We start from the raw sequence: 24,328 nt of genomic DNA on the forward strand, positions 1-24,328 counted from the left end.
AGTCGAAGGCGGACCGTCTCAAGACTCAGGAAGCAACATGGTGCTCAAGGCAGCAGGAGGTGCCGGTGCGGGCTACGGGGAGGCTCCTGATAGTGAGTGACAGGCACGACACTCCCGTTTTTTAGAATCCGCTGGCTGCAAAAAACTGTGGCCGCGCACAACCTGCGTTTAACAGCGGCCAGCCAACTCTTGGTGGGAGCGCGCCCTAAGGCTTTAAAAAGTGCTGGGATTGGACGTCATAGTCCATTGATCCCGTTTTTTGTTTTTGTTTTGTTTTTATAAGTTGCAAAAGTAAAATACTCAAATGTTTGTAACCAATGATAATTTCAAATTGTTACTGCACTTGCCTCGTAGAAATGTATTGAATACAGTATGCAATTTGAGAAATGCATTTATGCCACCAATACAGTGAGGTTATTGTAAGTGAATAGTGTGAGAAAAAAAAAGTTGTATAAATAAAAATGTAATTGTGTTTGAGCTTCATCTGTTGATTTACAACAATCACATGGATCCAGCTTTATACTTTTCCAAAAATAAACTACACTTGTTAGTAATAGCATTTATCTTCCTGTGTATGCACATTATAAGTGCATATATATATATATATATATATATATATGCAGATGAAGTGACCATAAGGAGAGACAATCCAAAGCGGGTGGGAGAGATTACATACACACAGCCTTTTTAAATTTTATATAATTATAATAATTATTATTATGTTGTTGTAGTTACATCTCTATATTCTGATAGTAATCATTGCTATAGAATACTTTGTTCAGTAACAGGGGTCTCCCCATCTCTCCTGCTCTTTAAAAGGATCCCCGGCTAATAAGCCGAATATGCCTTAATACATTATAATTGCCCTCTATAACTAAAATAAAAAAAATAAAACACCTAAATATTGTATTTATTTTAGAAACAGTTAATCTTTTACTCAAGAGGGGCAATGCCTGTCGCAAGTTTATGATGACATTTGTCCATTTGTGGTCAAGCCCTATGGAATTTATGGAATGCATGTGCAAAAAAAAGTATTTAAAATTTGATGCTCATATTAACCTCAGTAGGTATTAAGTAATAGTAGTAAGGTTTTTATGTTCACATGCAGTCCATAAATTCCATAGGGCTAGACCACAAATGGTGTTTTCTGTTTACTAAAGTACTATTGAACAAACACTGTAGTAATGATTACTATGGGAATATAGAGCTATTTTACACTCGTTTTGACAAAAAGAAAATCTCACATGCACTCCTTTAAATATCTCTCAGATCAACAGGTCAACAGTAGATAATTTATCCCAACAAATCAACAACACTAATATTAAATGTGCAGATAACTGTCCTGACACAAATTGCCTTTATGGAATAAACCAGGCTAAAACAAAAAAGTCAAGAAATAATTTCAAATACAGTTTGATCTTGGTCCAATTCATACACGGAAATCATCAATGATTGCAGCAAAAAATGCATTTGACAAATTTTTTTTAGGAATAATATACTCAATATATGTACAAACAAGTGGAAATACACTGTACTAGTACAGTCATTAATCCCCAAAAAGGAGATGTTAAAATGTAGAAAGTACACAGATTGGAATCTTCACTGTTAAGCAGCAGCATTCTGGAAAACAAACAATACATATATAAATAAACGGGTAACCAAATGCATCTGTTTTACATTTTGTACGTATTCATAAGATAATGGTTGTGTTCCTGCTAGCAGTATTCTGGATATAGTCATTTATGTGCACTGCAGAGTACAAATGTGATGTTAATTAATACTTCAGTTTTCAATGTGTCGCGTTATTGCGACGCCTTGTGAGCTTGCATATCTGCTACTCCCCCCCTGGATGCTGGAGTTCAAGTGGTTAGAAAAGATGATTAAAAGATGATTACCTTGAGTTTGTTCATGATAGATAGTAGTTTTGGGGCGGGGGGTTTGGGTCCGAACAGGGCCAGACCCTTCTTCTTCTCCTCATCGGCCTTGGCTGCTGCAGGACCTTTGGACTTCATCAGTTTCCTTTACAATTGAACAAAGACACACGCACGCACGGACACACACAGATGGATAAATGGCACACATTTGGATGCAGTAACTCATGGGAACCCAAGGGAAACAACTGAACCAGTGATCGAGTGGTGAATATATCAATACGCTGTCGTTTGACCCATGAAATGTTTGGTGTCATCAGTAAATGATCCTTTAATTCTGCCCCCCCCCTTTTCTCCCCAATTTAGTCAATTAATTCCTCCCCACACACATTTGTGTCACTGCTGTTGTATCCTACCGACTCACCTGACAGTGAGGAGCCTCCACCGGGAGGACGGAGCCTTCGTCCCACTCCTCCCACCCAACACTCCCTGCTGACAGGTGCCGCCCCAGTCCATAGGAGTACATGTAGTGACAAATATCACCCTCCTCACCCGGCTTCCCTTACCCCGAACACGGGCCAATTGTTTTCGTATAGATGTGCGACAAAGCCGGATGCACCACAGAGTATTTGAGCCCACAACCTCCACGGTGACCCTCAGTCATGACCATCAGTACACACTCACATTTTATAGTCAAGTATTTATGTATTTATTTCACACATGGCTCTGACAAGATATTAACCCAGATTGGTGTTCAGCTTTTGATACTTTTATGTCCTATTTTATCATACCGTATATGTGGTGTTTGATTTTTTTTTTACGATGACTTCACCAGTATGAACTGTTTGTATAGTTTGTTTGTGTTGTATATTGTCTTTGTATATCATGAAAAAAGTAGTTTGAACAAAATAGCCTTTTTATATTAAAATGCGCCTATTTGTTATGTCCACATGTCACTAATGGGTAATTACTCACCCCACCCAGTGTGATGGGTAAATTGAGGACAAACCTTTTGAAAATTGCTTCACCTGTGTCCCACAGCCTTTATTATTCATTTGTGTTAAACCTTGAAGAAGACGATACGGTCGAAACGTTGGCTTCAATACAATTATTTTGCATGAGTAGTGCGTCCTCCTCTCTGTTGTAACGTTTTTTTGTTTACCAACCAAATCAATCACAAGTGAATGACACATGTATTTTCTATCAATAAGCTAAGCTATCAATCACATTTCCTTCCTGTGAAACGCAAAGTGTTGTATTTCAGACATTTATGTATTTGGTTGTGTCATTTTGGCTAAAGGCATTGTAATGGCCCATGAACAACCTGCAGACAGCATTGGAGGTGACAGAAAGTTGGCTTAACTTTGCTGACAATGGTGAGGAAAAGACTGACCCTATAAAGTCAAAGAATGTCATCTACATTACTGCGTATGTTTCAGTAAGGTCTAGTATGTTTCAAGTAAGGATGTTTGTACACAATGAAACCAAAAGGACTCTTACAGGTCTATTTGGTTCCATTTGTACACTCCCAGAGTTAAATTAACACGTTTACGGTACAGTTGCAGTACGGTACTTTGAGTGTGAAGCTTTGGGTAGAGGACTGATTGATAGATTTTGGTGGTGACTCACTTCCCTTTCCTGGCCAGCACCTTCTGTGAATTTGGGTAGTGGACCAAGATGTCAAACAGGTCTTTCTTTTCCAGGACAAAGAGGTTAGCAAAGCCATAAGCTTTGACATTAGCCGTCCTCCTGTTCCCGCCATCTTTGGAGGACTGCAAAAGACTGACAAAGGAAAGAAAGGGAGATGAAATATAACGTATAATTTAGCATATCTGAGTCCGTAAGTCTGGCCTGATCAGTCAGTGCTGCTACAGTTTGTGATGTGAAATTTAGACCGTGGCCATGTCAATATAAGTCATGTGAAATACACTGTATACAAGAGCAAAACTTAATTGACAGACATTGAGATTTATTGACATAGTGTGGTGTAATTCATAAATTGTATTTCTGCAAACTAAATATGTAATAAATAAATAAGACTACAAAAATCCTATTTTTCACTAGACACAGTGAAGTAATAATGAAAAAAGTGATTCATGAACAAAAATAAAATGCACACTGCTCTTGCTCAGCAGCATCTGCCTCTATTCAAATTGACAGACGTTTCGGTTCCTCTGGACCTTCATCAAGAGTGTCACTAGACACAGTACAGTAACATTTCACACAACTTTGATAAGGTCTGAAGGGCATGTGACCTCACATATTATTGCTATCAAGATTTGTGGTGACTTCATTTTAATGGTTCCTGTTTGGCCAATCTGGCAGAGAGAGAGAGAGAGAGAGAGAGAGAGAGAGAGAGAGAGAGAGAGAGAGAGAGAGAGAGAGAGAGAGAGAGAGAGAGAGAGAGAGCGAGAGAGAGATAGAGGGGGAGAGATTTATCAGGTGGTGTAATAACTGACTGATTACTTTAAAGGGTGAAACAGTGAAAACACCAAAATACAGCGAGAAGGTTTCTGCCACACTAGTCCAGTGGCTGATGACTGCTGGTATGGAGGGAAATAATGGCCAAAGTTACATACTATGCCATTAATAATACTATATAACTCTTGCCTGATTTCTCCAAAGACACAGCCAGCCTTCAGTGTTACAAACACAATGCTGTTGTCAGGTCCTCCAACCACCTGCACCGCTCCGGCCTTAATGACGTACATCTCCTTACCAATATCCCCCTGAAGAGACAAGACCAGGGCTGTCACCATTCATTTTACTTGATGATTAATTGTCATACAAATAATTGTGATTAACGATATAATTGTGTTTTTGGCAAACCCCACAATAGGGATGCTACCGCTCAGATGTTTAATGTGAGAAAAAAAACAAAAAAGAAAAGAGAAGAACATCCTGTCACAAAAAGATGTGGTGAACCCCTGTAATAGCTCCAAGGACCCCTAGGTGTCCCGGACCCCATATTGAAGACCCAGGGTTTAAGAAGTGGTTAACTGGCTAACCAAATAATCATGCATTATTTTTAAGATGCAGAAGTATGTAAGATTGACTGTCAACATATTTGTGCTCACTTTCTTCACCACAAAATCTCCAGGTAGGTAGATGATAGACTTGAGTCTCAGCAACATGTCCACCAACATCTGCTGGTCACAACCCTGGGGAGAGAAATCACACAACAAGCTGCTTAATGTGTGTGAAATATAGAAAACCAGCAGTAATTACACTTTTCTTTTTGTTTTGTTTTCATTGATGTGCTTATGGGCCATGTTTTTTTCCCTGAGCACAGCAGCGTATGTTTTTTTTTTTATTGTTTTAAATTCCTGGCCATCTTTTTTGTGCTACAAGTTCACATGTGGTGTTTTTAATCTGCTATCCACTGGTAACCCCAATTGATTGAGTTGTGTGTGTGCGTGCGTGTGTGCTGTGTCTACAGTGTGCAGTTGTCACCTTGAACAGGTCAATCTTCTGGAAGGTGGTCAGGTTGATGTCAACAGCGATGGCTGTCCTCATCACCAGAGGCATCTTATCCAGCAGCTCTGACTCGTCTGGAAGCATTGAGATAGACCATCATCATCATAAACTGTTTGGATGCATGTTTATAATATGATTACATGTAAGAGAAAGTCCTAATGCAGGGGTTCCCAAATCTTTCCATGACAAGGATCCCAACTAGCCATAGTCTCCGGCTGTGGCCCCTTACGCCAAATGGCTTAAAATGTTGAATAGCAGAAATAGCCATTTCACAAGCTCACATTGTGCCGCATGGTCAGTATCATGGTCAGTATCATGGTCAATATCATGTCAGTATCATGGTCAGTATCATGACAGTATATTGTCATCATCGTATAATGGTCAGTATCATGGTCAGTATCATAACATGATACTGACCATGATACTGATGATACTGATGATACTGACCATGATACGCCTTGTGAGCTTGTAGTTCAGCTGTTGTCGGTACTTTGTGTTAAATAACTCAATAAATCCAGCCTCTTGCCCATACTGACCCAGCATGCCCTGAGCGTCCCAGGTGTAGGTGTACCACGTGCGGATCCTGTTCTGGCAGAGGGAGGGGATTTTGTTGGACACCATGTAGGCCACGGTGGCGTCCATGGAGCTGCGAAAGTACGTCTGGCCTGCAGTGGCGGCACCGATAACATCTCTCATCTGGAAAGAACACATATCAGATAAGAAACACTAGAAAAAATACTAAGACTATTAGAGCATTAGAGCAGTTAGAGCATAAGACTATTTTCCAAACAATGGGTCGCGAGTAAATATCCCTTTTTATTAATTCAAAAGAAACAGAATTTCATACATTTTCAGGCGTGGGGGGGGGGGATCCACACATTTAAAAAGCATGTGTATTTTTAAATAATTTAAAAAAGCATGTTTCTGAACTCTCCACAGCTCTCCTCTGAGACACAGAGTGAGAGTGAGTAGACAGATATACTTTTATAATGAGTATTAGTGAGGACCAATCGTATGAAGATAGATTGAAAATGAGTTAAGTGGTGCTTTAACTTACTCTATATAAAATAATGATTTATTCATTCAGCTTTAGCTTTAGAGAGGCGGGACATAACCGAAGAACAACTCCCAGAGATTGCTGCCAAAATAAGATTTATATCAAACTAGAAAAAGTGCTCCTCGTAGCACAGGTCTCCACCAGGTCAGGTAGGTTATTGTGGGCCAGCAATGTTCAGAATTTGCCAGTCAGGATGGAATATAAAAAATTGTACGGAACCGTCTTGATCACTTGACTATAGAGATAATGTGTACTGATTTGCATGATGTTTGGACAAAATTTGTAGGAGTAATAAAAAAAAGAAAAATTGGCCTCCTGGTGGCGCTATAATAGGGCAATGTTAAAAGGATGGCGTTTGTTCTTCAACGTAGTGCGAATGTACGTGCAAAGTTCCACCGCAATCGGACGCTGCGTTCATGATTTGCGGCATTTTGTTCAAAACGGGCCACTCCTGCAAACTTTAGATGTCAATGTTAGCCAATCAGGATGGAATATGAAAAATCAAACAGATCCATCTTGATCACATGACTATAGAGATCATGTGTACCGATTTGCGTGACATTTGGATAAAATCTGAAGGCTTAATCTCAAAATATGTATTTTACATAAGTCGGCCTCCTGGTGGCGCTATGAAAGGCTAATGTGAAAAATGCAGGGCAGATGTTTTTCCTTGGCCTCTAGGGAGTATGCGTGTAAAGTTTCACACAGATCGGTGCAGTTACAGTTAAAAACGCAATTTGGCCTTTTTATAGCGCCACCATGAGGGTGATTTGAAAAATTTCAAGTGGCATTTCTTCCTCGGCCTAGTGGGAATGTGCGTGTGAAATTTCACGGAAATCGCAAGCTGCGTTCATGATTTGAGGCATTTAATTCAAAATGGACCAATCCTGCAAACTTTGGAAGCCAACCTTAGCCAATCAGGATGGAATATGGAAAATCAGACAGATCCGTGTTGATCACATGACTATAGAGATACTGTGTAATGATTTGCGTGATGTTTGGATAAAATATGTAGGAGTAATGTAAAAAAATTGATTTTGCACAAATTGGCCTCCTGGTGTCGCTATAACAGGCCAATCTGAAAAATTTGGGCCATAGGTTCTGAATTGGCATCCAGGGAGTATGTGTGCACAGTTTCGCAGCGGCCGGGCCAACGGTGCCGGAGATTAGCCGCTCGCAGACAGATGGACACACGGACGGACGGACGGACAGGGGGTAAAACACTCTCGCCATGCCTTTCGGCCTGGCGGAGACAATAAAGTTGGTGTGGTAATTTGCTTGAGCATTAACAACACTAGTGATGGACTAAAACAAGGTCTACGAAGATGGTATAGTGGGAATTTTTTTTCCGAGAGATTTAACATAACCATTAATTACGTATTGTGTTATTAATAATCGATTAATGTTTTGGTGGGTAACCGGGGGTTACCGGGGGTTACCCACCAAACCGGGGGTACAACAACTTGACAACATAAATGGGATGATGTTCTAAATCAAATCTGGTCGCCAGAGTTTTTTTTTCTTCGTTTTTCTATTTTTTTTTTTACCTTTAAAACCACAAATGCGTTGAATGTCGACATTTATGAGCCAAATACACAGCATGTTTCATATCTTTTCTAGATCATATCTGGGATTTTCAGAAACGTACAATGACAACATAATTTTTGAGTGGTGCCAACCACTCCTAAATTTGACCGTGTGTGTGTGTCTGTCCGTCCATCCGTATGTTTGAGCACGGCCTCAACAGCTGCAGCTGATTGCAACACAAGGATGCAACCAGTTACACTAATTCAAAGGCACCACTCTCTTCACACTGGGTGTGACATTTTTTCTCTGCCGACGGGGGTCGTCTACATGGGAGATGGTCAGATCTGACACTTGAATTCACACCAGCAGCATCCACGCTAGTCCACAACGTTATATGCAATACATTGTGTGTGTCTGAGGTTATGTGTGTGACTAGACCACGCCTTGCGAGAGCCGCCTAGCGAGCTCTGCCTGGGCAAAGCAGCTGGCGTCACTCGCTTACAGCACTGCAGTGCACTACAGTTTATAATGTTAATAAATAAGCATAAACCAACTGCTTCACGAGAACAATGTTGGCGTAAATAAGATATTCACTGAGGAATATATATTTAATATACACAGATTAACAACTAAAATTAAAAACTAAATCATGGTTGCAAAGGGTTAGTAAGTAATTATTTCCTATTTCCTTTTAATGCAGTGCTAAAGATTTGGCAGACGGGGAGAAAAATATATATATTTTTCCTGGTGGGAGGAGAAATGGGGAAGAGGGAGATTGATTGATTTATTGAACGCTAGTGGACTAGTCACAGACGGTTTCCTCAACTTTGACACTATAAGCTTTTCACTGTAGTGTCTGGAGGTGGAAAAGCGCAGAGGGCAGAGGCGCTCGTCTCCATAGACTTTGCATTGAAACCCGCAATCAGAGTGAGCCGGCGTCGCGTGACGCTACTGGTGTGAGTTTGGGCGTAACAGGTTCTAGATTCATCTGGACTGTGGGACCTCGGCTTTCCTACGGGACCTCATAAGGGATCATAAGCCTTTCTTCTATGTCTCTCTATTACCTGTCCAATCAAACTGGAGAACACAAAGACACCCGTAAAAAAGTTTGTCATCTGAAAGGCAATCTCAAAGACGGTTTTGGGCACCTCAAGACCCCCGATGTTGATCAGACTGCGGACGGCATAGTAGTAACAGCGCAGGTACCTGTGGAGAAGTGTTGGGCCGTTAGAGAAGGGAAGCTTATATCTACAGCAGTGGATCTCAAATGGTGGGGGGGTCCCCAGATGATTTTGGGGGGGTCCCCATGTGATTTGCTCAATGTGCAACATTGTTTTCTCACTCAACAGTGAACAAACCAAGATAGTGACAATTTAAGGACTTTTAAGACCTTTTTAATACCTTCATTACATTAAAAAAAGTAAGACCATTTCTGCGTCAAAAGTAATCATCAAACTATACTGACAAATATATTATAATAATATATAATATAATAATAATATATATAACTATATTGACAAATATTACCTAAGAAAGAGGTAAGAATTGTGAAAATAGTTGATCTACATGCTCACAACGCCTAGGTGTTGTAGATCAGCTATTTTTACAATATTTATCTGTCAAACTAAATGAGTCAAACTAAATGTAACGCCTCAACAGCTACAATTCCAAGTGCTTGTCAGGGTGGGGGGTCTAGTAGATCGGCCAGTTTTGAGTAGCTGAAGCATAAAATAGGGTTACGCTGATTTTGATGCTATGTGTATTGCTGGGGACCCCCTGGAATCCCGGGGGTTCTCAGACCCCACTTTGAGAACCACTGATATACTGTAGTATAACTGAAGCTTATCTATGACTGAAGATTTTTCTACAGTAAGATTTTATTTAGACTGACTGAAGCTACAGTGTATAAGGGGCAGTGTTTCATGCCAAGGTTATTATAGTTTTTAATTAGAATTTGTGTTTTCAATTTCAGTTATGTTTTGATTGGTTTTTAAAGTGGATTTGCTAGTTTAATCGATGTATTTTTATTTAGTTTAAAAAATATATATGCAATATAGGTATTTGTCTGGGGTATGGTTCAAAACCCCCACAAAAATAGTAAAAAATAGCAGATCTACAAGTCCACATAGATCTGCTGTTTTCATTAAACATTTTTGAAAAGGTTTGAAAATAATTAGGCTAACAAAGATTAAAACATTTTCACTATTTTAGTTTGTTTTGTAAACACACAATATGCTGTATATTGTGTGTTTACAAAACAAACTAAAATCACAGTGAAAATGTTTTAGTCTTTGTTAGCCTAATTATTCAGCTATTCAGTTAGTTAGCTTTTTTTTGTAAAGCCTCATTTTTATTTTTATTTCAGTTAACCAAAATGTTTTTTTCAAATTCTAGTTTTAGTTATTGCCTTCATTTTAGTTAACTATAATAACCTGGATGTATAAATAAAGCTGTTATCTTTCTGTGACCCTGTCTGTCCACATCACTGTTTGGTAGGCACTGTTTTAGAGGACAATACATTCACAATGTGAATCATGTGTCGTTGCTGTTTCATTTTAAACAGTCCTGACTCTAAATCCATGGGGTGATAAATTCAACTCTAAATTAACAATGAAGATTTGGCTGTGTAGAGACATTCACATACTGTACTTTGCGGAATACTTTGTGTAATATAATATAATAATATAACATATTGATGAGAAATGTTTGCAACTACATGGAGCAATGTAATTTGCATTGATGGGTTGTAAAAACAAAGTAAAAATGTATCAACAAGTTCAACAAGGGTGAAGCAAAGAATGAATAAAAAAAAAACACACACAGAAAAAAAGTATAGTAACTATAAGACTACCTGTCCAAGAATGATGGACAAAAAGAATGACCCAAAAAGGTAGTTTGTCATCTGAAAGACTTGGCCAAACACGGTGTCCGGCATTGGTAACTCAGCCACCATCAGCAGGGACTTCTCAGCATAGAAGAAGCAGCTGAGGTAACTATGGCAACAGTAAACATGGAAAATATAACATAATTTACAAGTGAAAACTCAAGAAGAGATATATAAAGATTCTGTAATATGAAAAGTGGATAGATGTGCTCTTTTCATCATTTGACCCCCTGACAGCGGGACTGACACAGTGTATTGAGTCATTGTGGATAGACAGACAAACAGACTAATAGTAATGCCATCATTTTGTGGCTCAACTAACGACTAAGTTAGCTAAAACTAATATAAATGTTTGACTACAGGTACAAACACATGTAATGACCATAGAATTATTAAACATGAAGGATACATACGCGCTCCCCAGGCCAGAGTAAACCCATTTGCCGATGCCGATGCCCTGGTAGTCCGAGGCAACATAGTAGGCGCAGGCGTTGAGGTGGAGCATGAAAAGAAGGTAGCCAATGGTGCGGATTACTCTAAACATACAAAACACACAAGTAAGCTTCTCTTCATCATAGAAATATAGCTGCAGCAGTGGTAGACAAAGCACTCGATCCCAGTACTTGAGTCAAAGTATAGATGGTACAGGTAAATTGGCATTCCAGGTAAATTGGAAAAAGGGCGCTTGTTTTCACCGCCCCCAGGCAATTCTGTAGAACCAACGCTAGAGGGCAATGAATGCACACTGAATCCACACTGAATCCACACGCATGCACATGCGTGTGTGCGTGTGCATGTATGCACACGCATGTGTGAACACGCGTGTGCGTGTGTGCATGCGCACACATGCACACGCACACATGTGTGTCGTCGTGGACACTGGATAGTAACCATAGACTGTATGATAGTAAGTAACCCATAAAAAGATCAATTCTCCCCCTTTCGGGTTACAACTCGGACGGCGCTGATTCGACTCAGCAGACCTTCGGCCGGTCGGTGCGGGCACTCGCGCCTGGAGGCTTGAGGGCGCGCCTCCTCGGCCTCAAGCTCTGCTTAGTCGGCGCGCCTCCGTCATGGACAATAACTATTATCACGTGCGGTCCGCGTCGCATCAAAGCCCGGCATCGCGCCTCCTCCTCCTCCTCCTCCTCCTCGCGCCGCCTCGTATCAAAGCCCCGCTTCGCGCCTCCTCCTCCTCCTCCTCCTCGCGCCGCCTCGTATCAAAGCCCTGCATCGCGCCTCCTCCTCCTCCTCCTCCTCCTCGCGAGCCTCGCGTAAAAAACCCTGTCTCGAAAAGCCCCGCCTCGCAGCCCCGCCCCACGCCTAAAAACAAGCGCTCCCCTTCCAATTTACCTGGAATGCCAATTTACCTGTGACATAGACACTCTTGGTCAACTATTACTCAACTACAAGTGAAAGTTGCTCTGTCAAATTATTTAAAAAACATTATCCCACGATTTTTGTAACCCATTTTTTCACCCAGTCCCAATTGCCTAAACTGTAATCCTGGGCGCTGCTCTCCCTCTGCCAGCCTGGGGAGAGCCCGATTCTTTCAATGCATGAGGAGTGAGCAGGCCGCTTCTTATCACCTGACAGGGGGGAATTTCCCCGGTATGACGTAGCGCGTTGAAGGAACACGTTTTCTAAATAAAAACAATCTATAATAGTGAAAATAGCAGATAATAGCGTACAAAGAGTTGCATTGTGACACGTTGTGAGCTTGTAGATCTGCTATTTTCACTCAATTTGAAAATAATCATAAGTATCCAAAAATACAAATACTCAAGTAAAGTACAGATACTCAAAAAGAATACTTAAGTACAGTACTCAAGTAAATTTACTTTGTTACTGTCCACCACTGGTCACGTGCATAGTGTGCATAGTGATGTGTGGACTGGATGGTGTGTGAAGAAAACATCTGGTCTCACCTCCAGATGTAAGCTTTGGCCATGAGGCTTTCCAGACGATCGCTGAACTCAAAGAATGTATCTGCCTTCAAAGTCAAAATCAAAATGCAAGTCACTAGCTAAAACTTAGGTAACACATGCTAACATGTATCTGTTGAAATGTATCACATACTTTTAACTATTTAGGAGTTTATGACATACTTTACCTTTAATAGACGATTAAATCTGAAAATGGATTTGTATCCGAACTGGAGGTACAGCAAGTCCAACGGTGCAAGAGATATCAAGTCTAACTGAGAAGGGAAAGAGACAGTCGTGTAAAATGTGCTGGATGTTTTTAGGGTACATTTTCTAGCAGTTTAATGAAGTGTATCCCTAGATTGACGTGACGTGAAGCCTGCAGAGCTAGTTCAGGCTGCCAACTCCTGATCAGGTGATCAGTCACATCATCTTACGTATTTTTATTTCTACTTTTTATGTCATATATTCAAATAACTCCAATAATACTGTACCGTGAGTCTATCTGAATCTCTGTAGTTCTTCTTCGTGTTCACCCTGTCTTTCTGAAAAGGACAAAAGAAAACAATTAACTTGTTGACGGCTTTGTTGCTAGCTTTTTTGCTAAGTTTAGCTCAGAAAGTGAGGCGTAACCAATCACAATCTCAGCCGACGGTTCCGTCCCCTCGGTCTATGGGATCGATGGCTCTACACACAATCACAGCTCAGAGGACAGCTGACTGCTGTTTCAGTCTCGTTGTGCAGAGGGTACTGCATTTTTTTAAAAACCTTTTAGCAAACTCAGCATAAACAACCAGAAGGAGGTGGAACCGGGACGGAAGAAGACGGAAGGGCACTGTAGGAGTAGGATGGAGCCGCTATGTCCTCCCGGGCGGGGCTCCTCACTGGCAGGTTAGCCCCGTAGGGTACAACAGTGGCAAGCAGTGGGAGGAATTCATTGTCATAACAACTGAATTGGGGAGAAAAAGGGGCAAAAATAATTGGCTACTGTAAAAAAAAGAAATATATACATATATATATAATTTATAGCAACTTACAATGACATCGCCCCCCTTAACAAATTGCTTGCGTGGCTGGAAAAGTATGAAGTCAACGAGGTAGATGAAGTCAGCCAGCGAGTCCGCGGCCAACCAGTAAGGAATCATGTCCGGGGTGTGGTAGTGGAAACACAGACGTGCCGTGGCAAACCAGGTGTTGTAGTTGAAGGCTAGCGTCACTAGCGCCAGCCAGACAATGTAACGGCGATCTACGGAGAGGGAAACAGGGTGAGAGTGGTGAGACAGGGTGGACGTTGCCGTCGGGCAGAAACCAGGTTTCTGCTCGACGGCAACGTCCACAAGGTTACCTTGTATCTTCATGTTTCAACTTTTTATGTTTTTCCGTAATTTAATATAGACTTGGTCATACTACAATGTCACGCAAAAGTAGCATAAATAGCTCACAAGCTCACAACGCTAGAGTAGGCCTACGGATGGCCTACGGATGGCCCCGCCCCCACCTATTCACCTATTCATGAAGCCACGGATGTACACTACTTCCGGAATTGACATCAATGTTGGTGTCAATAGAGCAGGCACAATCTGGTTTCAGACGGTAGAAGAGTGTGCAGTAGCGTTTTAAATGTGGAAGTCTTGCAATACCAGATTTGAACACCAGGACACGGCAGCTTCAATAATCCTCCACCGTCCTGGGGGCTTGGGAGCTTTTGGATCGGCAGTTTTTGCTATTTTCTATTTTTTTACGTGAAAGTGGTTAAGTCGTGTAGGTTTTATATTGAACCAATGAAAAGCTATTAACAAGAGTTTGTGACTAATTAAAAGCAAGGTTTCCACCGGACAGTGACGATAAGAAGATTAAGTGGCTGAGATGGCTTTAATTTACATGTCTATGTTTGAGTGGACATTGTAATAAGTATTTAATTAAGGTTCAATGGGACTTCAACCTTAATTCTCCACTATCGCCTCACAGAGTTTTTTCAGGAAGTTTTCAGGTCAGGATACCACCAATTTTATCCAATCAGGAGAGAGAACTACAAGATAAGTTATAAGCTTCAATTTGATAGCTATACCATTTTTGCATGCTCATGCTCATGTCTTGTTTAGTTTTTTCAACACTTCCAATTTCAATTGTTTACTTTGTATGAGATCTCTCTCCTGATAAAATTGGTATCCCAACCTGAACATGTATTGTCGGTTTACTGTATTGTTGGAGCTGGAGACACAGGGAGTCCCCTATTACTGAACAAACAATCTATAGCAATTATTACTATCAGAATATAGAGCTATTTAACACTTATTTTAAGAACAACAACAAAAATCTAATTTCATTACCTTTTAACCACTTAAACATCATACACTCACTAAACTGGTGCTAATCTTGCCGACTAAAAGATTTTTTGTCGACTACCTTTTATCACTGATGAAAACGAAGCTACTGTATATGATGACAAAAACTATGACTAAATTGACAATTTTGTCCACAAATAAAATAAACTAGGCAAAAAGGATAGAGAGGACTAGTAAACAAGAGTACATTTATGCTTGGCTGTGCCACGCTCCAAAAATAGGTTATCTAGATCAGCTATTTTCGGCACACAGCTAAGTATAAAATAGATATTACGACGCCATCAAGGCCGGCCAAAATAACATTTAGTCGACCAATCAACCGTAGATTTAGTTGACTAAAACTAGGCTAAAACAAAAACATTTCAGATGACTAAAATATGACAAAAACGAAAACAACACATTTTAATTTAAAACTAAATCAAATGTCTCTGTCTCTGTCTCTCTCTCTCTGTCTTTCTCTGTCTCTCTCTGTCTCTCTCTCTGTCTCTCTGCCTCTCTGTCTCTCTGCCTCTCTCTCTCTCTCTGCCTCTCTGTCTCTCTGTCTCTCTGCCTCTCTCCCTTCTACACCAAATCTATTTGTCTAAAATAGCCGATCTATGGAGCTTGCATGTGAGCTTGTAGATTGTCTATTTTAGCCTGTTCCCCCAGAATTGGGATGCTAGGTTTTAAGAGGCTAATTTAACTTTGAGAGTGAACAAATGGACCTGTAAGGGCTGTGGCCATAGAGAACGCCTTTTGAGCTGGCAGCGCCTTTCTTCCATACATTTCTATGGTAGAGACGTGCTAGAGCTAGAAACAGTTCAACTTTTGGAGAGGAGCGCCGGTCATTTGATCCTCCTGATTGTATGTGACAACCCGAACATTTACGAGCCGACATTGAATCTTTACCAGAACCCTGAGAAGTTCCTGTTTACGTTGTTTCAGCTATGCCATTTGTGCTAATAACGCAGATGACAGGAGGATGTTTTAGCAGTGCAACTCAATGGTTGTTCGAACAGTGCAGGCATCACGCTGTGTGCGAGCGCTCTGGACAGGATATCCAAAGCGCTCCTCAGCTCAAAAGGCGTAGCCTGGTTCCAGACGAATTTGCCATTGCAAAAAAAACCAAATTGCCCTCGGCAGTGTGATATTGTCTGGCCACGCGAGGCTACAAAAGGCGTTCTCTGTGGACACGGCCCCTAAGGGTGCCTTTGGTTCCATTTGTAAAGAGTTAACGCTGATTGGACCTGTGAACGGGTCGATGGTGTTCCCCAGCACTGGGTCCATCATGTCCTCTATTGGCCCCGCCAGAAGATCTAAGGTGGTCCAGAAGGTGGTCTTGACTCGGTTTATGACTCTGATCGGGAGGGGCAGTACCACAGTCACTATCGTCTGACACGGCCCCTCTAGCATCTTCTTCTCCTCTTCCTCCTTCTTCTTCTGCGCGGCCTCCGCCTTCTTCTTCTCGGCCTCCTCTTTCTTCTTCTTGTCTGCCTCCTCTTTCTTGCGCTGATCCTCCTCCGCTTGCCTTTTCCTCTCCTCTATTACTTCGGCATACCTGTCTTTGCGAAGCCGTGGCGCTGGAACACAATGGGAACAGGAGAAGCGACACTTCAGTATCCATTGATGGTGGGTAAGTGCAGCTATCTATCTATACAATTGGGAAACTGGCTGAAAGGGAGGGGAAAGGGAGGGGAAACTGGCTGAAAGGGAGGGGAAACTGGCTGAAAGGGAAAAAAAACTGCGCACTGCGCATGCCTATGTGTGGAGTGAAACCCAACACCACACGCAGCTGCTTTTGTAATGTCCCCACACAACACCGTAGGCATCTGGGTTGCCACGTTTGGGGTGACAAGCACACAGGTCAGTGTTGCCAGATGTGCGCCAGAAACAAGCAACCACCTTCATGAAAAAAGAAAAACAGCCGATGGGGTCCGCGATGTTTCACGGGGGTCCGCGATGTTTCGCGGGGGTCCCAAGACTCCCAGGGGGTCCGCGGACCCCCTAGAAGTAAAATTATTTAAAAAATAATAAAAACTTTTTTGGGGGAAATATCTTCATGAAAAAAAAAAACAGCCGATGGGGTCCGCGATGTTTCACGGGGGTCCGCGATGTCTCGCGGGGGTCCCAAGACTCCCAGGGGGTCCGCGGACCCCCTGGGAGTAAAATTATTTAAAAAAATTAAAACACTTTTTTGGGGGACATTTCTTCATGAAAAACAAAAAACAGCCGATGGGGTCCGCGATGTGTCACGGGGGTCCGCGATGTTTCGTGGGGGTCCCCAAGACTCCCAGGGGTCGCGACCCCCTGGGAGTAAGATTATTTTATAAAATATAAAAACTTTTTTGGGGGAAATTTTTATCCCACGATTTTTGAACCCCAAAATAAGCGAGCCCTCGCTTATTTTTGCGCGGACGTAATTTGTTTGGCATTGTGGTGAATGTTGTGTGTGCTGCTGATGTTTGTTGTGTGCAGCTTAATGTCAGAGTGTTTGTGTTGGAGCGCCTCAGTGCGGCTGCAGAGTTCATGTGCAACATCTTGCATGTGTGGCTGTGGCTTTACAGTTTTCCTTCGCCGTGTCTGTAGGTCACGGCCTGGAGACCCCAGGGTCTCCAGGGACCCCTAAGGGGGGGGGGGGGGGGCCGAACCCTCTGGGTATTTTTTATTTTTTTTTAATCCCATGATTTTGTACCCCCAAACGAAATTTTCTTTGGGGGGGTTAGGGGGGGGTACTAGAATTCTGCCCGCGTAGCGGGCAGAACTTCTAGTTAGTTACATTTACAATTTAGAATCCAGAGCGACTTACAACGTGCAAGGTAATCACATAGAATGCAGAGAGACAGTGTAGTCACAGTGCCTCAAGAAGTGTGTACTTACTAACAGGAGGGCTGATCTCTGGAGAGGAGGCATACTGGTCAATGACCTTCTCTTTGTACATTTCTGTGCGCTCTCTCATGCGTTTGATGATTTCTCTGAGCTGCTCATCAGAGTACTTGTTGACCACTATGGGCCGCGGGGGCGGGGGGGCCCCCTCTTCCCTAGAACAACACAACATGCCTTGATTACAATTAACCTCACACTCACATATACCAGTGGTTCTCAAACTCATACTTTACTTCAAGTCAAGTATTTGGCCGTGGACCCCCATCTGAAAATATTTTGTGGCAGGGACCCCAATTCAAGATTTGTGTTACAATGTTTCAAAAAATATTGTATATGTATATAGGGGTTACATTTATTTTGGTGTTGTATTAACTAATTTCGCTGGGGAACCCCTGCAACCTCATCAAAGACCCCTGGGGATCTCTGGACCCCAGTTTAAGAACCACTGACATAAGCCACTTCAACACATAGACTGGATCCGGGACGCAAACCAGGGACCTTCTGTTTCCTAAGCAGCCTTTCTACCCATTCAGCTATGGCTGTCCATATGTGTCAACAGTACAACTGGTATCACAAATGATATCACCTGCAGTAGTAGAAAATCCAGTTGTTAAAAAAACAAGCCCTACAGTATGTACTTTATCATATGACCAATAGCGAAAATAGGTGATCTACAAGCTCACAGCTCTTGTGATCTTGTAGATCGCTTTTGCAATGTTTTAATTAAATACAAAATACATTATGAAATTGTCAAATTGTGATAATATATAACATAAACAGCTAACATAAATATCAAACATTGCTTTCTTTTTTGTGTCATGAACTGGCGAACTGGTGCATTTTGATTAGCTCAGTGGATGTAGGTCTGATTGTGTATTTATCTTCACTTGTTTGATTGCTCCGTCTTGAGCAGCCTCGCTGAGCCTCTTATATACAAAGCTGAAAAGCTTTTAAGCTACTTTGAGCTTCTCCAATCTAATATGCACGTTGGAGCACACTTAGCACTCGCACTCACACTTAGCACTTGAATTCTGGTGTTATTTTTTATATGTTGATGAATTGAATACATAGGACCCCAATGGAAACAAGACCGCAAGGACTTGTTTGGTGTTATCCTTCTAGACCAAGTGTTTGACTGTAGCCTACTCGTGCTGTTTTTCATTTTTGTCTAATAAAATATTCAATCAATCAATCAACACATAGAAACCTACCATGCTGACCCCAGGGGTCCTTTAGGGCCCAAACACTGGGTCGGGACCCATTTTTGTGGGTCGCGGACCCGTTTTGATGGGTCACAAGTAAATATCCCTTTATTTTTTTGTTTCCTACATTTGGTTTTTAATCAGTTATTTCAAAAGATTTTCCAAAAAATCCAAAGATCCAACTTTTTCATTAATTAAAAACGAATTCAAACATTAAGTTAAGAAATTCCATAAATTACAAAAACTAACTATTAAGGAGTAGGCCTAGTGAAAATAGCAGATCTATAAGCTCACAACACGTCGCATTGCGACGTGTTGTGCGCTTGTAGATCGGCTATTTTCACTAGTTTGGGAGACATCAAATTTCTCTTTTATGTCTCGAGCTAAAAGGTTTGGGAACCACTGCTTTAGGGGATTCCAGGCAGTCCCCAGCAAACTGAGTTAATATGATCTTGTAGATCAGCTTTTTTTTTATCATGACAAATTGTGAAAACATTTTTGATAATTTTGAACAATTCTAAAAACACAAATCGTCTCTTATGGGGGTCCCTGGTACAAAATCTTTTCAAATGGGGTTGCGGGCCAAATACTTCAAGTTGGGGGTCCCTGACAGTAAAAGGTTTAAGAACCACTGATCCATCTAGTATAATATGAAGGGGTGCCGATGAATCCAAACATGCACATTTTGGTGTAATGTGTTGACTGTACTGCATTAACCCCTTTAGGTGAAGACCCTATTTTGTCATCAATAAAAACAATTCCGGTATATTTATGGTGCCTACGTCCTTTTGGCGTGATTCAAAATAGTATTTAATAATGTTTAGGGAAGCTGTCAAATTCACATTTATGTGGAATGGTTATTGGGAAAAATATACCAGTTTATTGTTTACTGTTTATTAAGGATCCTCATTAGTCTACACAGTAGTGGAGACTATTCTTACATAGATTATGAAAAATATGTTTTGTTTTGTTTAATTGAAAAAGGTTACCTAGTATAGCTTTATGTGGTTAATTATACATTTTCTGAAAACCTGTCAAATTAAAAGACTTAGCCTTATTTGCACCCGGCACAAAGTGTCACAGAAGTGCAGCACAATTGTCATTGCTAGTTTCCAACCATCGCAGATACCATGTTCACGCCCAGCAACCTAATTGTATAATTGTCTCCGCCAGGCCGAAGGCTTGGCATAGACTATGTTTTGCACCCTGACGGTCTGTCCGTGTGTGTGTCCGTGTGTGTGTGTGTGTGTGTGTGTGTGTGTGTGTGTGTGTGTGTGTGAGCATCTCCGGCAGCGTTGGGCCGTTCACAGCGAAAATGTGCACACACACTCCCTGGATGCCAGAGCCGAACCTCTGCCCGAATTTTTCTGATCGGCCTGTTATAGCGCCGCCAGTATCTATAGGCCGATTTTTGCAAAACACATTTTTTTATATTACTCCTACAGATTTTGTCCAAACATCACACAAATCGTACACATTCTATCTCTATAGTCATGTGATCAAGATGGATCTGTCCGATTCTTCATATTCCATCAACACTGTTTCTACATGCCACCATTGTACAATGAAGTATAAAACAGGGTTACATGGTTGATCAGACTAATCAATTTAGTTGATTACATAAAATATATATTGGAGTTTTTTTCTGTGTCTCTCTTTTAACTAATCTGTACGGTAGAGATTATGTTAATGAATATAACTAGCACATCTGCAGTGGTTGGAGGTGGTCTCCCTACTCTTCCATTGAGACATTTAGACCCTGGAGTTGGGTAGGACATACTGGTTGGCAAGTAGCCCTATACCTAAAACTCATAAACCCAATTTATGCTGTAGTCAAGTGTGGATTCCCTATTGGCTAGATATTTGGTCTCCTGCACGGGAGACCCAGGTCGTAAGGTGAAACATTATGTTCTTACCCTTCTGCTCCAGGTTGGTCAGGGTTAGTCTGGGCTGGTGCTGGTTCGGGGGCAGGAGCTGGTGCTGGTGCTGGTGCTGGTGCTGGTGCTGGTGCTGGTGCCGGGGCTGGAGCTGCTGCTGGTTCTGGGGCAGGGGCTGGTGCTGGAGGTGCTGCTGGTTCTGGTTCCATTATAAATAAACAAACAAATGAATAATAATAATTAGCTAGCTGTACATTTTAAGCCAGGGGTGGGCAACTATGTCTTTACGATTGACCGGTCGATCTTGATGGGCTTACTTTTTATTGTGGAGCAATTTGAAAATCCTAACTAACCCATCCACTCATATTGTCCGCTGTCCAGTCACACTCAGGCTTGATGATTTGTATATAAAGCCCAACGAATCATATCAGGGGAACGGTACAGTGTAAATCAACATAGAAAGGGCCCTGGCAGCATCAGAAGCAGATTTATTGTCACCTCACAAGTTTATAGTTAAAGTTATAAAGAGTTAAAATTATAAAGAAGTGGGTGAAATTATTTTTTTCATGCAAACTCCATAATTTGCAGTTTTCAGGAAAGGGAAGCATGTCGGGCCGGCCTCCGAGATGGTTAGTGGGCTGGCTTCCTTGGTGTTGGTGCTGTTCGTCTCCTCAGGTGGTGCTGACTATTAGTGTGGATGGAGCTGGTCCCAAACTGGTTGTAAGAAGCACTCAGCTTATCGGGGAGAAAGCATGTGGCTTCTCTGCGCATGTTTTCTCCTGGTGTTACCGCCATTGAATTGGTCTTCCATTTCGATCTTTTACTCCTTCTCGGCCGTTCTGACAGTTCTGTGGAGGCCGGCGCGGTTGATCTGAATGAGCAGTGATCTGAATTTCCAAAAGGTGGGCGCCGGGGAGGGCCTTAAAATCCTCCCAGAAGGTTGAGTTACAGTGGTCGAGAGTCCTTTCCCCATTGGTTCCGCATGTGATGTGTTGATAATAGTATTTTGGGAATACTTGTCATACTTGTTTACAATAGCTAATATTCCCAAAGAAACCCACTAAATTGCATGCCAAACTCTCCTCTACTCTGAGCCATATGCGAGACTGGCATGCAATCTCTCAGTACTCTGCCTCACACCCAATGGACAGTGCAGTGCAAGCCTTGCAGCTTCATTCTGAGCTATTTGAAATGTAGCCTTAATGGAACACCACACCATTAAGGCAATTGGCCAATACAGAATTTCATACATATCATTTACAGCTTCTGTTGTGTTATCTGTATATTTTGTGTAAATTATAATACATGATAATGTATGTGTTTATACTGTTGCTTCAGTGTGCCCGAAAATAGATATACAGTCCAAAATCACAACATGGCTTGACACGTCGTACGAGACTAAATCAGGCTTGAAGCATTAACCTCACAGAGACAAAGTCCTCGTATGTGTAACTAAATAGTCTACCTGTCAATCAAAAACAGTAGTGATTGTGATGAATGCTAGCTTACCCTGTGGTTTGTCCTCAGTCTTGGCTTCATTCTCCTTCGGTTTTTCCTCCTGTACAACAAAACAAGATCTGTCCTCAAACTCCAATGATTGGCTTCATTACACAAAATAAAGGCCATGAGAATGAGGGAGATGTTTTCTTTCCGGTGCCATTTTCAAACTATAGTCAAGTCAAGTCAAGTCAATTTTATTTATAAAGCACGTTTAAAAACAACCAGGTTGACCAAAGTGCTGTACAGCATAATAAAAAACTACATAAAAATAAACGAAAAATAAAACATCATTGCAAAAACATTTCAACAGCTAAAGTTAAAACAATGACAGACCACAAGCATTGGCATTAGAGTAGCCCTGCCTGAAGACCAGAAGCCTAATACCTCCCTTTTGGATGAGCGGTAGATGTTTGATTCAAATCGAGGTGGTTACCTTAGTGTGCTTTAGAAATATCCAACCCAAAGAATAAATAAATGTAATAGAACTGGCACAGGATTTAGTACTGTAGATTGTTTCAATGTCTGAACAAATCTACATATCATTTCATGGCTTGATAATTTTGCATTGTGTATATTCATGATTTCCGCTCTTTCAGCTCTGAGCATAACTGGCACATGCATATAATATGACAGTTTGTGATGTACTGACAACGCTATTGGCATACTGAGGCATCAAAGTTGTTGAAAATATGAAAATAGCAGTTCTACAAGCTCTCAATTCATCATGATTCGTGGTGGATTGTGAGCTTTTAAATAGGCTATTTTTGATGCATGCATGACCCCTTCATGCGATGAAAGATAAAATAGGGCTCAAGTGGTTGACACAACCACAGCAACCTTGCAATCATTTTACAAATGCCCCCCCCCCCCCTTGGATATAGCCTAACAGAAAAGTTTTTTTTCCCCCTGCAAAAACAATAGGCTATATTGTTTTTGCAGCTTTTTCTCCAAAGCCCAAATTTGACTTATACACGATACGACCACCCCATTGTACTATGGAGTATAAATCTGGTGTGTGGGTGATGGAGCAGCAGTAGCGAGTGATGTCACCTCACCTTTGCGGGAGCTGGGGCAGGGGCTGGTGCTGGTGGTGGTGGTGGTGTGGGAGGACCCGATGACCCTGGAGGCTGCGGCCCTTTAAGGAGCCCCTTAAACCTGCTGAACATGTTGACACGTACAGTAGGCCTATATCTACATAAAGGTGAGCATAGAGCTAAAGAACATACCCTACCAATTCATCAGTAGGTCTGCAGACTGAGGCTGTGGTCTGTCTCTCTCTCTGTCTCTCTGTGTCTCTCTGTCTCTCTGTGTGTGTGTGTGTGTGTGTGTGTGTGTGTGTGTGTGTGTGTGTGTGTGTGTGTGTGTGTGTGTGTCTCTCTCTCTCTCTGGTTGTCAAAGCGACATGTGGGCTCTTGATGCTATTAGTGCTTTTAGAATCACTAATACCTGTTCTCTGACCACTCGCAGTGCAGCTCCTGGTTTATCTAAGCCCATCACCACCTATCATATAGCCAAGAACCAATAGGATTATACAGTGTGTAAAAAGTACTCACATTTCTTGCTTAAGTAAAAGTATCAATATTGCAATGTAGATATACTCTGTTACAAGTAAAAGTTGGGAATTGTAAAAAAGTACAAAGGTATTGGCATCAAAATGTACTTAAAGTACCAAAAGTAGAAAGTACTCATTATGCAGAATGTATAAAAATGTTTCAAATGTATAAAAATCTTTTGAAAATAGTAGATCTACGTGAGCTTGTAAATCGGCTATTTTCAAATGGCTGTAATTAATATATGGCTG

At 41.5% G+C, this 24,328-nt stretch overlaps 1 protein-coding gene across 1 annotated transcript; it reads right to left on the reverse strand.

The window, feature by feature from the left end:
- Nucleotides 1–1,065: 1,065 nt before the first annotated feature.
- On the reverse strand, nt 1,066–24,010 carry LOC308077154 (cyclic nucleotide-gated channel beta-3-like). Its single transcript, XM_080417742.1, has 18 exons — nt 23,583–24,010; nt 22,537–22,585; nt 21,067–21,226; nt 17,943–18,103; nt 16,313–16,645; nt 13,779–13,987; nt 13,236–13,286; nt 12,930–13,016; nt 12,745–12,809; nt 11,230–11,352; nt 8,997–9,138; nt 5,885–6,044; nt 5,325–5,422; nt 4,949–5,032; nt 4,482–4,600; nt 3,501–3,653; nt 1,896–2,019; nt 1,066–1,620 (listed from the first exon to the last, which is right to left on the reverse strand). The coding sequence occupies exons 1-18, from the start codon at nt 23,691–23,693 to the stop codon at nt 1,606–1,608; spliced, it is 2,244 nt and encodes a 747-aa protein (XP_080273868.1). The 5' UTR covers nt 23,694–24,010; the 3' UTR covers nt 1,066–1,605.
- Nucleotides 24,011–24,328: the final 318 nt, after the last annotated feature.

The sequence above is a fragment of the Gymnoscopelus braueri genome, assembly GCF_963280865.1.
Source record: "Gymnoscopelus braueri genome assembly, chromosome: 21".
NCBI classification, from domain to species: domain Eukaryota; kingdom Metazoa; phylum Chordata; class Actinopteri; order Myctophiformes; family Myctophidae; genus Gymnoscopelus; species Gymnoscopelus braueri.

Bases quoted from the DNA above. Each gene is read 5' to 3' on its own strand.
- LOC308077154 (XM_080417742.1), bottom strand. From the start codon at position 23,693: ATGTTCAGCAGGTTTAAGGGGCTCCTTAAAGGGCCGCAGCCTCCAGGG. The intron at 12,810-12,929 runs GTAAAGTATGTC...TTGACTTTGAAG, and splicing joins GATTTAATCGTCTATTAAAG to GCAGATACATTCTTTGAGTT. The intron at 2,020-3,500 runs GTGAGTCACCAC...TCAATTGTAAAG, and splicing joins GTGCTGGCCAGGAAAGGGAA to GAAACTGATGAAGTCCAAAG.